The sequence below is a fragment of the Seriola aureovittata genome, chromosome 9 (assembly GCF_021018895.1).
Source record: "Seriola aureovittata isolate HTS-2021-v1 ecotype China chromosome 9, ASM2101889v1, whole genome shotgun sequence".
Lineage (NCBI taxonomy): Eukaryota > Metazoa > Chordata > Actinopteri > Carangiformes > Carangidae > Seriola > Seriola aureovittata.
The window spans coordinates 5,651,937-5,666,269 of NC_079372.1; the positions used below are offsets into that span (position 1 = coordinate 5,651,937).

The following is a 14,333-nucleotide window of genomic DNA, read 5'->3' on the forward strand; positions in this document are numbered from 1 at the left end:
TGAAGCACATTCCTGTCAGTGCAGTGCAGACACCAGACCACAGGGGAAAAGGAAAATGAGAGGTTTAGCAAGCAACAGGAAAACCGCTATGAGAACACATTCCAGGCAGAGCAGAGTCTGTACAGGACAATAAGGGGTGGGACAAAACTGTATACTTATTTTTTTTTTTTTAAACTGTAATCTCGACTGTGGATCAGAAACCCAGACAACAACAAAGAACTTTCTTACTTCATAGGACAGGACTTGCCCGGAGCCGTGACTTGACGATGGTTCGTCCTGTCGGTTTATCAGCGCGACCGAGATGAGATAATAGGCTACAGCTCGCTGCGTGTCACTCTGCCAGGACACAGCTGCCAGCTCCTTTTTATTCCCAACTTCTCTCACTTTACTCTTCAGAGCTCACTCGTTGATAAACGAGTGAGCTAAGCACTTTTAAACTTTTACATTTTTGGAGCAAAGAGGAAAAACAGCGGACGACGTTTTCCCAGAAACGGCGGGTTGGGTCGTCACCGACGCAGAAAAGGATGTGAGGTCTCTCTGGATAAAACATCTGCAGCTGAGCCGTTGAACCACAAGTATCTACTTCACTCTTGAAATGGAGCCAGTTATGTTTTAAACTTGTTTTCTAACCACTTCTGCCTGAAATACGTTGGCCACGGAGGGACACTTGAAACTTTGATATGGGACACGCGAGGAGGCGTTTGCATCTGTCAAGGTAAAAGGCGAGCAGAATACAGGTATGTGTGTAACTCTTGGTCTCTTTCTGTCTGTATATGTGTTGTATGCTGTACTGTGATGGATTAAGCTAGTCTAAGATGTGGATGTCAGTGAACTCATCACCTTTGCCAGCCTCGTACATCACCCCACGTGTTTCCAGATGTGAATCAACAGGTGTCAAGAAGTGGCCTATCTGACCCAAAGACAAATGAACAGCATTAGACTTTAACCTTTCATTATCTATTTAAAATGATGATTTGTTTAGCTTTTGCCCTATGGTGATCACGTTCTTAAAGACATCTCCCTTGTTGATAACAATGTTGTTTCTAATGTATGTTTCTTCTGGGCAGCCATATTAAATTGCATATTGAAATGGCTTACTCTTTGCTCCATTACATTTATCTTACAGCTCAAGTTTCAAAGATAATTGAGGTAAATTAGAAGCAGAGTTGCCATTACATTCAGTTCTTTGTTAATCAGACCTAAACTTATGCTTGAATGTTAATGCATTGCTAATAATACCCAAATTATGTAATACATGGTAACAGATCACTGACAGAGGTCACTCTGCAACATAATGAGTATATTTACTTTTGATGCCTTGAGCGTATTTGCTCATTATTCTTTTGTCTGCTGTACTTTTATCTAAATAATGCAAGACTTTTACTTATAGTGGAGTATTTTTACATTGTTATATGGTTAATTTTGCTCAAGAAAAGAAACTGAAAGCTTCCCACACCACTGGCCTGTACTCTGTGGCAAGATCCCTCTTTCTTTGCAAAACATGTTGGGGTGAAAAGATCATACCTCTTGAAATGTACAGAATTGGCATGTGTGCTGGATAATTTGGCCTGTGTCCTATAATCCTAAATCCTAGTTGCATTTATCCTCCCACCCACCCCACACACACACACACACACACACACACACACACACACACACTGTTGTTGTTGGTCTATGACATCAGTCACTCATACTCATATAAACCTCCATGTATTTGTCTCTTTTTCTTTTTCTTTTTGGGTGTACAGTATATCTGAGGTACCTTTGTCCTTTTCTTCCCCTGACATGCATTCATTATAGTATGTATCTGTATATGAGAGCATGCAGACAGCAAATGAGTCTTAAAGTTTGCCAAGCCCAGTTTTGTCTTCAGAATGAAGATAAAATCAGTCTGTCGCTTCAACGAGCAGAACGTCACACACTCACTGAATAAGAGATTTAAGGTTTAAGATTTACGTCTTTTAGCCATTTAGAATATAAAAGCTTTTACAGTAACACTGCTTGTAACTTTCCAGAGAGAGAGTCACAGGGCTTTTTGGTGCGATGAGGCTCAGTCAAGGGGCTGTTTGAGGCTGCTATGCTGTGCCATGCCCCCACCATCCGCCACTGCAACCACACAGTCATCCAGATGGAATGAGAGATCTGCCTAAGAGTCGACGCTCTGTAGATGAGAGGAAGTGATGACGATGGACCTTTTCCCCTGGGGTCACATGGGTTTAGCATTGGACAGAATAGAGACAAACAGGAGAGAGTTTAGAGAGGAAGTGTGCTGGAGTCTTATGTCAGTCTGCCATGATGGAGGACGTGATTACTGCTCCCTCCGATGTCAGGACCCTGTGGATGATAAAATGATAGCTAGAGAATTGAGACACAGTTGTTCTCCTCCACAGAGAATAAGTTCATTCTGTGGGTGGAGTTGTGTTTATGCTTTTCTTCCACTGGACCCATACATGAACTGCACTGACATGTTCTGCATGATACAGGAAGTGCTCTTTGTTGTTAAGTAAAATATGGCTTGTGGTTTTAGCGAGACATGGAGACAAGTGCAGTGGGTTCTCAGTGGTTGAGCCGGAGTCCCACAGCTTACCTGCATAGAAAGGAAGTCTAAAGTTAGTAAGCGTCAGACGTTTCTATCAGATTTTCTCAGGTTAAATGGAACTAACTTAGTTTAGCTGACATTTCACATTCGATATGACACTTGGATACACAGTGGAAACTCCTTTTAGTTTCTCATTCACAACACAGCCAGGTATAGTTTACTGTATGTCTTCTTAAAATAAATGCATTTTAAAAGAACACAGGTGCTTAAAAGGAAAAGGACCCCCAGTAGTAAAAAAAAAAAAAACAGTAGATATACAAATACTAAACAGTTTCACTCCTCTTGTTTCACTTCGGTAGCCTTTGACATGACCAAATGAAATGACTAAGACAATGTGATGGTTTCCTGTTGTGTGTGCTTAAATATATCTACATGCATTAAAACTGAAGGAGGATATCCGTATTTTTTTGCTGACATTTTCAAGTTCCCTTGCCAGATGTGTTCAGTTCAAGGGCTATTTGCTGTGAGAGATGCTTGGTAAGAGAAAAAAAAAAAAAAACTTAATGGTAAAACATGCACTGCTTTTCACTTACAGCAAGTGGTGACCAATATTTACCTAGAACATGTGACCATTTTTAGAGAGCAGAGTGAAGGTTTGAGCCAGAATTGTCCAAATTGAATATGATTCAGTAGTCTACATTATTTTTAAAAGACTGTCTAACTGGTGTGACTTTTCTCCTTTAAGTGTACTATAAGTGTACTGTATCTTTGGCTTAACAGTGATTCAGTGCAGGTCACAACTCAGTTCTTGGCATTTTCAATTCAAGTGCTTTTTTTTTTATTATTAGATTTGTGAATTATGTTTTAATCTGGTAGCTAATAGAGAAAGTTGTATATCCACCAAAGGAAAAAATGTGCAGTAAAGTGAGCCAGGCTGCTCATTGGGCTACAGGGCAACTAGACAGTATTGTACAAGGCCAGAGTGAGTCATTCCATTCATCTCTTTTACCACAGCAATGCAGTTACAGGAAACTGAACGATGAGAGAATGATACAGCTGCATTGCCTTGAACTTAACCAAGCTCATTTTGTGATGTATTACTTGCATGAAGCTTTAAGGCTCTAGTTGATTTTCTCACAAAATGGAAGTCTGCCTTTCTGGAATTACCTGTAATTCTTACCTTTCCACAGAAAACCCTGTGGTTTACTGTGGAACGTGGCTTGTACAGGTGCACCCAAAACTTAAAATTAGAGTTTTTGCTATAGTTTTGAGGTGAAACGAGACCTGTAAAATTTTTATCTGGTATAGTCTTATGGACGGTGATGCAGAGAAAAGACTTGCTGGCAGCTCAAGGAACTATGTCACATCCTTTCTGGACTTCATTCAGCCTCTTCCTCATTCATCGGAATCCACATTTGCCGGCAGCCCGTTTGGCACCCATCCCAGTCCATCCAGGTGCACACGTTTGAGATTTAATATAAGCTTTCATCCACATCATAGTTTATGAGACAGACGTTAGGTGCTGTTTGAGCGGGTCATTTTCTCATTGCGCTCTGACAATTGAAGAAGTTGCAGATTCCTTACAGAATCCTTACTCTCACCACCTCTCCAACAGCAGCATTTCCAAAAGACATGCTTGTTAAGTGATAGAAATACTGCCACTTTTGCTTTTGACAAAGGCATCGGCCTTGGAACTGGAGTTGGCCTGTGGGCACTGCGTTGTGGCTGCCCACTCTTAATTAGTTCGGTCAAATGTAGAACAAGAATTTTCATCACAGGAACTGATAAAATGTAACTTAACTTAAAAATAAACAAAAATGATGGTGAGGAAGGATGTTAAAAGACCTCAGGGATGATGGGGGTGTTTATGTTATTGTGTGCCTGTTCGCTTTTTTAGACAGACAGTCCAAAGTGTGGTGTATAACTCACCATTTTTCTAGTTTATGTAATTCCTTGGTGACAAAGACAAGATTACAAAAGGCGACTGAAATGAAATCACAAAGACAGACGGTAGCCTACATTTTGCACAGACAATAAAAATCCCAAGAGGCAAAGCTTCTTCATCGATTTAGACCCATTTCATATTTAGCAGAGCATATGTAGCAATAGAATAAACAACATAGGACCTGGACAGTAGATGTTTTTACAGTTGTGTGCTTTGGAAATGATTGAAATCATCTTGTTTTTTACCAAAACACTAAACTAAACTACATTTGATTACTTTTAACTAATATCTTTAGTTAAACGTATTGTGTCTAAGCTCGTCTGGGGTGTCAAGTTACAGACTAGTGTGTGTTTCAGTAGTGAGAAAGGCTGAGTCGGGTATGCGTGACCCTCAGAAGTGCAGCACTAAACAATGAGCAGACCTGAGTCTCGCCAGCCAGCCGGGTGGGGCCGCTCAATGGCAGGAAGCACAGCCATCAATATTTACTCTGCAAGCAGGGTAGTCGAGGAGTCGACAGGCCGAGGAGCCTGGGTAGCACAGCGCCACACACAGTCTCGGCACACATACACAAACACTCTGGAGTGCTGTTACAGCCTCCTTCCCCTAAGCCCCCTCTTCCCACCCAATGCAATTACAACACAGGCAGACAGACTGGGCCCTCTCACTGTTGTTTTTGACCTCATAGCTTCCTCTGCCAGAGAGTCCGGGCTGTGACCACTGCTCGACTCCTCATAGACACCGCTATTAAGTTACAGTCTGTAAATTTCAATCACACCGCGGTTAAAATGTCAGGGAAATGGCCTTATTTTTCCATAGTGCTCTAAATTAAATCTCTGGTTTCTCATTATGACAGTTCCTAATAAAGAAACAACACTAACCGTATTATCATCATTTCATTATATTAACTGTTAATTGTTTTGTTCCTGTTTCACAGAGATGGAAGGCTCTGCTCTGCTCACGGTGGTGCTAGCTGGAGCGATTCTGTGGATCTCTGCCATCCACGCAGGTGAGTCACTGGTTAGCTATAGAAAATGTTTATTCTTGTAAAGAGTATTTACTTTGTTCTATTCAATTAAAGCTTCATTAAAAAATACATTTGATGTTAATATTGAATCAGATAAGGGGTTGCAAGTACTGCAGCTGACAATGCAGGTTTTAGTTCTCTGTTTTGGTGCTCCAGCCTGCACACGGCCTGCATGGTTCAGTTTCGTGGTTCTCACCAACCCTCCAGAATAAAATAATACATAGTTGTTTCCAGAAAATAAGCTCATACAAGCTGATTGTACACTAGCAGCCTGGCATGAAAAGGTAAATGAGTCACCAAACCACGGGCTCAGGAATATCTGACTTACACCTGTCTTTCTGCCTCCTACTGGTCAAAAACCCCGTAACAGAATCTGTAGAGTGTTTTAATATTTATGGTGGAGGGGCTCAAGTTGTTTCACTTATTTGTGGGTTATTCTTGTTCTTTGAGCAGTTATCGTTATCGATAACGATAACTTGTTGCTGTAAGTATTTGTGCCTTTTATTTAGGCATTTTAACTTTTGTGCTATATATACTTTTATTTTTCAGTGCAGCCCATGGGTTCAGGCTTTGCCAACGGACGTGGCTATTACTTCCTAAACACACTCATTAGGCATCAAATCACCTCAATTAAACTCAGTGAAACAAAAAAAATATTTCGTACCATAATGCTGAAGCTCGCAAAGTGGTGGGAGAGTTTATATGTAAAGTAAATAGTAAATATGAAAAGTCCCCCCTTCATCACACTAATCACACTTTTCATTTTCTGTTGTTTCATTTTTCTTTTACTTATATTCCTGGTTAACCACACAGCCTTGTTGTCTTGTGGCTGCCAGGACATGTAGTTAATAGATCTGCCTCTATTATCACTAGGGTTTCCCTTCGATGAAGCCAAGGTCACTTTACAAGTATAGTTTATCACTCTACTACTAAGTGATAAACCCCATTAAACTTCTAAAAATTATTTGGAGTGTGTTTGGCCTTTCTTTTATTTTACATTTCCCAGATTAATTTAACATTTGGTAGGTTTCTGAATCTATTGTTGACAAAAGGATTGTGTAATTACAGTGTGTTTTGCACCTGTGTGCCCTCAACTTTCAGTCAACACTGTCTTTACGTGTTCCCCTCAGGCACCGAAGATGATGAGAAGCTGCTGTGTACGTGCGAAAATGAAAAAGGCACGTGCACGAACGGAACTTGCAGAGGAGACGTCTGTTTCTTCTCCTCGGTGCAGGGCTATGAGGAGAGAGGCTGTTTCTCCAAGGTTAACTCCAAGGAGCAGTGCTCCGCCGCCTTTGCGAACTTCTTCATCAACTGCTGCAAGGAGAACCTGTGCAACACCTTCACTACAAGACCACCGGACATTAGTCAGTGCCCACAGCAATTGCTTTACAATATTTGAACATCACATGTGTGAAGCTTGTAGAACCAGTTGGACACTGATCCTTGTCATCATTTAGTCCTTGACAAGCTCATCCCATGGTTCAGAACGCATCCTGCATGACTTTGTACTGATGTGATTCAGAGCTTCCCTCTAGATAGTGACTCCCCCTTGTGGTTAGTTACAGCAAATTAATACTGTTTCTTTTCTCTATTGGACTGGTGATGCGCTGAACGTGATATCACGAGCATGATTCCAAACTAAAACCTCTTCTTCTCAATGCACTGAAATGCTCTCAACTGATTTCCCAAACTCAAAAATGTGTGTGTGTGATTGTGCGTCTAAATGCTTGTGTGTATCCAGAAGGAGAAACGACAACAGAATTCCCTCGTCCGGAGCTGTGGATCACCATATCTTTGCTGCTGTTAATCATGACCGCTGGTGCATGTGGCCTGGTGTTGTTCCTGCGCTTCCAACGTGCACGCTGCGGACTGAGACAGGCTGAAGACCATGATGTCACCATGCTCAAGGTCCCTAATGGAGATGATCCCACATATGGCGTAAGAGATGTTTGATGTTTGAAATAAGACAGAATATTATCAAAAGCTTTTCAAGTTTTTGAGTTTTCACATACGATGTGTCATTACGTCTCTTTCTACAGGATATCTTTGATGAGTTTTGTACATCAGGGAGTGGGACAGGGCTGCCTTATCTGGTCCAAAGGACCATGGCCAGACAAATCTCACTTGTCGAGTGTGTCGGTCAGTCTCCTTCCTCATCACTGCTGCGCTTCTTTTCCCTGTGTTGTTTATTACTTTGCAGTTGTGTAATTGCTTCACTCTCTTTCCAGGTAAAGGCAGGTATGGGGAGGTGTGGAGGGGGACTTGGATGGGGGAAAGTGTGGCTGTCAAGATCTTCTCCTCTAGGGACGAGCAGTCCTGGTTCAGAGAGACAGAGATCTACAATACTGTACAGCTGCGACACGACAACATACTGGGTATGGCAGAGGATTCTTGTGATGCTTTTCATGTGTATAGAAGGGTGCAGTGTCATTTCAGAAAGCATCATCAAAAACGCAGGCACTGAAAGAGCCATCTTCTATTCTGGCTTTTAGGTTTCATAGCCTCTGACATGACATCCAAGAATTCCAGCACCCAGCTGTGGCTCGTCACTCACTTTCACGAGTTGGGTTCACTCTACGACTTCCTTCAGTACAGCAGCTTGGAGCCAGAGAGCTGCCTGAGGATGTGCCTGTCTGTGGCCTGTGGCCTGGTCCACCTCCACACTGAGATTGTCAGCTCCCAGGAGAAGCCAGCCATCGCCCACCGAGACCTGAAAAGCCGAAACATCCTGGTAAAGCGGAATGGACAGTGTTGCATCGCTGATCTAGGTGAGGGCTGTGAGAGAAAATCGCAGTTAATCCGCTAGACCTCTAGTTGCATCTGTTTCCAGCTTCTGATAGTTACAATTAATGTGCAGAGACAAAACGGCTATTTAATGCTGATTTACATGAATGTTGGTAATGCACTGTAAATTAAAAAGGTTGCATCTGTGCTCTACTCCCTCCTCAGGTTTGGCTGTAATACACTCCCAGTCCCATGACTACCTCGATGTGGGCAACAACCCTCGTGTGGGGACCAAACGCTACATGGCCCCTGAGGTGCTCGATGAGACTATTCGTATGGACGTCTTTGAGTCTTACAAGCAAACCGACATCTGGGCCCTGGGCCTGGTCTTCTGGGAGATTACCCGCAGGACCATTGTCAATGGTAAAAAGACAACAGCCTGTTAGAATGATGTGCCGTTGCAATCATTTGCAGAGATATTTGGAGATTTTACTTTTTACCTATTTAAACTCCAGGAAGAAAATGGTACACAGAGAATGTACAGTATATATCGATGTTCATATATTACCCATCCACACATGAAAATGTGTGTTCTCTGCTCTGTCATGTCTATCAGGCTCTTGTAGTGTATACATATGAGGCAGTTAGTCCCATGTCTCTCAGCACTCCAGTGTTTTCCTAGTCTGTGTCTGTCTCTACTATCCTCTCTCATGATTAGCACTGCAGTAATTATAAACAGTCTTATCTGGTGTCAGCACTCACTTGTACATAGTCCAGATGCCCATGCACACAATTTGTAGATGCAAGCACACATCCACATGCACACAAATGTGCACAAATGTACTTAGTGTGTGTGTGTGTGTGTGTGTGTGTGTGTGTGTGTGTGTGTGTGTGTGTGTGTGTGTGTGTGTGTGTGTGTGTGTGTGTTTTCACAAAGACAACCACACACACACATGGCCACGCTCAGCGGGGCTCTGCAGATCTCCATCCCTGTGTAGTCGCCAGGGAACTGATATCTTTGCCTGTGCTCTTGTTTAGTCAAACAAACTTTACAAAACTCCCACTACAGCCTATCTCAATTTCCAAGTGGGTTATTTCAGGCCTTGTATGAGAAATTTATGTTCTGAAAATGTATGAGGAGATAAAAACCAAAAGAGGTCTAACAGTTTATCTACTTGTGAGGTTGATAATGAGTTTTCTTACCACCTTTAACATTGCAGTCTGCATGTTTCTCACCTAACCACCCCACTGAATCGCACAACCAAGATTGTTGTGATAGTTTGGTATTCAACTGGAGAAGGAACAGCACACTGAGTCTTTTCTTTTTGGATTGTTTCAGGGATCGTGGAAGAGTATCGTCCTCCCTTCTTTGACATGGTGCCCTCAGACCCCAGTTTTGAGGAGATGAAGAAGGTGGTGTGTGTGGACCAGCAGAGGCCTAGTCTGCACAACAGGCTCCATTCCCATCCAGTAAGCTATTTGATGACACACAAGCACACAAGGACACTCATTGGCATAATGCATTCCCTAGCCCCTTAACCTAACCCTAATAGGCATGCATGCAAACACATACACGCATACACTTGATGATGTACTCATACAGACAGCAACACAGACCAATTACTCTCTCAACATACAGTAGTGCTATATAGTGCTTAAACAGAAACAGTATGGACAAACGTTACACTCTACCTTATGGCCAGGTCGTATTTAACATTTGTCCGCGTCTGTCCAGATCCTCTCGGCCATTGTGAAGATCATGAAGGAGTGTTGGTACCAGAGCCCACCAGCCCGCCTCACGGCCCTGCGGGTGAGGAAGACGCTCTCCAAACTGGACCATGACAGTGACTTCAGCATCGAGAAACTCAAGCAGGACGTCTAGAGCAGAGAACCAGGATGAAACAGGGACACAAGATTGAAAATGCAACAAGGGATTGTGCAACGCATTCTGAGCAGCACAAGGTGCATATCATTAGCATATTTTGAGCTAATGAATCACACAGCCACTGCATTACATTAAAACCATATGACTTTGAACAGTAGTGTCTAGACCGTCTTACACCCAAGGCTATGTTTTTTTTTTTTTTTGTGAAGCCTAATTTTCAACTTCCAGATTTCTGGTGCCTCAAACCATGAGGCCCCTAAAAGAAAACCATTAAAGGACAAAGATTTTTTTCAAGGTATTTTTCCTTTTATAACGTTCAGTCCATCATCCTGACAGAATGGAAAATCTCGCACAGCACAATTTGCTCATCCTCTCATCAAAAAGAGGAGCTCTGATAATCAGTTTATCACTTTACTATAAAATAAAGGAAATATCATCATGTTCATACCAAAGCACATTACCTGTTCTGTAAGAATATTTAACTTATAAACTTATAAAATGAGCATTTATTATATGCACATAGTCACATTGAACTATTTAGTTGTACATATTCTAACAGCATTAAAGCTGTTGTCTTGTATCACTGTTGGGTTAATTGTAAATATATTTCAAAAGGGGTATTATTTCCTTTTTATTCAACAATGAGACACGTTTTATATCCATTTGTACGACACAACGTTTCAGATTATTTTTTTACGTTTCCGTAGGCCCATATGTACCATCACCATCACTATGGTCAGTAAAGGATTTCACAAACAGACATGTAATGTTTTATATGTTGAATAAAGGATTGTATTTTTCAAATGTTTGTGCTGTAAATACTGTTTTGTACCACTGAGGTTTGCAGCTCTTACATTGGCCAGTAGAGGTCATCAGATAACAGATAAACAGCATAGATCTATGTTGCTTACAGTAATGCAGCTTGCCTTGGGAAATTTATTGTGTAACTGGTTTTGCAATAATGTTTTTGTTTGCATTGCATCGTCTTCAAATTATTAGACACACAGGTTAAGACAAATGTGTCATCATGACAATGAAGTATAGTCAACGATCATCAGTAGCAGGGTAAAGTAAGGGACTGGTTAACCTACAGGTCCTATATACAAGAAATGTAACATGACATTAAGATAAGAAAATGTTCTGATTTTCTCTTAGTCACACTAATTTCACACAGTGAGATGCTAAAGTAGAATAATATGAATAGAAAAATATAAGACAAATCTGACTGAATGGGGACTTCAAGAAAAGACATCAAAATAGCTGATATACTTCTGATTTACTGAATTATTCTAAGTAGTTATTGATGTAATATGCTCTAAACATTGAAAATACTAATGCAATCTTTCATTTGTTATAATTTATGTCGTCAGTGCAAACTGAAATAGGCCTGTCCAATTCAAAATGTTATGTATATATACTGTCGCCCATAAAGTTGGAATAATTTTGTTTTCAGACACAATCCTCTGTTTATTCTTATTTAAATGCATCAGTAATCACTTTTGACCACATGCAATGATTACATTATGTGTCCCAATTACCCAGGTGAAATGAAATAAATCAGATTGTCAAAATCATTTCATGGAAAAAGGAAAAAAATATTTTATTCCAACTTTATGAGCAACAGTGTATATATATATATATATATATATATATATATATATACATATAACATTTTGTTTAATTTGAGATGAGTCACAAATATAACCACTACCAGTTTTAGCTTTGACCCCATAGTGTACGATCAGGTGTCACATGTATCTCATTTTATAGACACTTTGTCTAAAAAAGAATTAAGTATTGCTATATGATCTGGTGAGAAAATGTGTTCAAGGTGAAGCACAAAAGCAACAAGTTAGAAGTGTTGAGACTGTCACAACAAATACAAAGTGTCTAACAAGAATCAAAATTGTCAAAATAGTTACCACATGCCCTGGTTGGTAAAAAAAAAAAAAAGTAACTGTATCAGCTTCTTGCCTTCATGTAATATCTGCATGCCAGTGTTTTCTTTCTGTATCTGTCATGCTTGTACTTCTTTATCTGTGTGTGTGTGTGTGTGTGTGTGTGTGTGTGTTGTTTGTCTGACTGGTTGTTGAACAAACTCCAGAGAGATAATACTCCCTCAAAGCCCCAATCTGTCTGGTCAGTCAGATGAAGAGCTGGTTATTTTTAACACTGCAGGGGGGGTTGTTCAAGTATCAGAGAGGCCAAACCCCCTGTCTGTGAGTGCCGAAGCCCATCTCACTTCTCCCTCTGTTTCCCTCCTCTGCGTATTCTTTTTCACAGTGGGATCATTCCAAATAGCTCAGTTGAGACAGAGGGATTTGTTCAGCAGACAACGTGCACTGAAGAAATGTGGAGATAAATTGGACAGGGCTGATAATGGACAGACATAAGGCCACAAGAGGAGAATATGCAGACACAATTAGGCTTGAGGATAGGATCAGTGAGAGTGCTAGCAAGAGGACAGGTGATAAAAGCAGGCATAGATAAAGTCCCAAATGTACCTGGTTACAGCCTGACTCACCCCTTCATGAGCTACACTCTCAATCAGTGGCAGCTGGATGTGTTAAGTATAGATGGACTGGGTAACCAAGCTGAGAGAAAACCATGAATGAATCCAGAACACCTTTTATGAGCTTGATAGCTTTTCACTAAAAGCTGCAAACGGATATAACATCAACTCAAACTAATTTGGTGTCAGATTTTGATCAGGGGACTACTGGACTGCTATCCTGTCAATAAGGGATTTGATTGATGATGAATCAGTCATTGACTATTGATGGATACACATGTTTGTCACAGTCTGACCTAATACTGGCGCCGCCTGCAAGTGCAGAAAGGCCCAAAGTCACCTGCTGTGCATATAAAACCTTTCATTTAGAGCTCTTTCCCTGCTGCCTCCTAACCCACAGCCATAAAAAAGTAAAGTTTAGTGAGTTGTCTGTCAAAGCCACATCGGGTTCCTCCTCCATTTGCATTGTCATGCCTGACTTTAAATTTCTACTTTGAATGTAGGTGTAGCTTAGTTTAATGTAGAATCATGAGTTTTGTGACTGACTTCAGATCATTAAAACTCAAACGAGTCTGTCAGTCATCACATCATTTTCACTATTATCATTATAAATCATCTTCATGAAATGTTTTATTTCATGAAAAGAGACATTTTTGCATGTGAAGTAATACTGCCAGTGGATGGTGGATGGTTAGACCCAGTTTATTCCCTGAATATATTTTGTCTCTAATAGATCAGTCACCCAAAGCAGAAACTTGAGTAATAACCTCAATCAGTAACGCAAATGAATAAAAACAGAGTCACTCCTGGCAGTTGAACTGGATGTAACCACTTTGTATTGTTGCTGTTTGTTTCATGTTGTGAAACCAATAAACAGATGGGAAAAAACTTAACCCAACATATTCAGTCTGATTTAATCTCTGAACCACAGAAATTATAGTAAAATCATTCAGACTAATCTGATAATATATAGAAGGTGATGCTGTTTTTCTGATAAATTACAGAACAGCAACAACAGAGGTGTGATCAAATTATTTTCACAGTTTTTACCTTTTGTGACATTTTTTTTTTTTTTTGCTGATTTTATACATTGAACAATCAGTTGATTATTAAATGAAAGTAACTGTCAGACCTAAACAGACCGAAAATAATCATTGAGTGCAACCTTACAGTACTTCCCTGGTGGGATAATCCTACCTTGCCCAAAATATGCTGTGTGTTTTAATTTTATTTATATTTTATTTTTTTAAATTGAAATTTTAAAATTGAAATTTTATAAAGCACAATTTTACAACCATGCTGGTCTTGAAAACAGATTTTATACAATATGGAGAGTGGAGGACCCATCATTTCTGATTTTGCACTTCATTATTTAGATATTCTAACTAACATGTAGTAACTCAAATTACATGTAGATCCAAATTAAATGTAGTGAACTTGCGGTTTTGAGGGCCCCTGGAGGTCTGGGGCCTGTGGTAATGGGTTGACCTTGGGAACTGGTTCTGTTTTAAAATATTAATCTGATTTTTTTTATTTTTTTCCCTGTTTATTGCACTTTCTTTGAAGTTAACTGATAAAAATTCAAATTAATTTTTGGCTTTACCTTTGACGCCTACAACTTCTGCACAGTTACTGAACATAGTTTGTCTTTTAATAATCTAGGACTGGAACATTGAAATTCTTACCTCAACTTTTTATTTT

The 14,333-nt window shown here is 40.3% G+C and overlaps 1 protein-coding gene across 1 annotated transcript; it reads left to right on the plus strand.

The window, feature by feature from the left end:
* The first annotated feature begins 268 nt into the window (after positions 1 to 268).
* Positions 269 to 10,928, plus strand: acvrl1 (activin A receptor like type 1). The gene is made up of 10 exons (XM_056384154.1): positions 269 to 737; positions 5,419 to 5,490; positions 6,639 to 6,875; positions 7,253 to 7,449; positions 7,551 to 7,650; positions 7,740 to 7,886; positions 8,004 to 8,279; positions 8,461 to 8,658; positions 9,575 to 9,705; positions 9,971 to 10,928. The coding sequence occupies exons 2-10, from the start codon at positions 5,421 to 5,423 to the stop codon at positions 10,115 to 10,117; spliced, it is 1,503 nt and encodes a 500-aa protein (XP_056240129.1). The 5' UTR covers positions 269 to 737; positions 5,419 to 5,420; the 3' UTR covers positions 10,118 to 10,928.
* Positions 10,929 to 14,333: the final 3,405 nt, after the last annotated feature.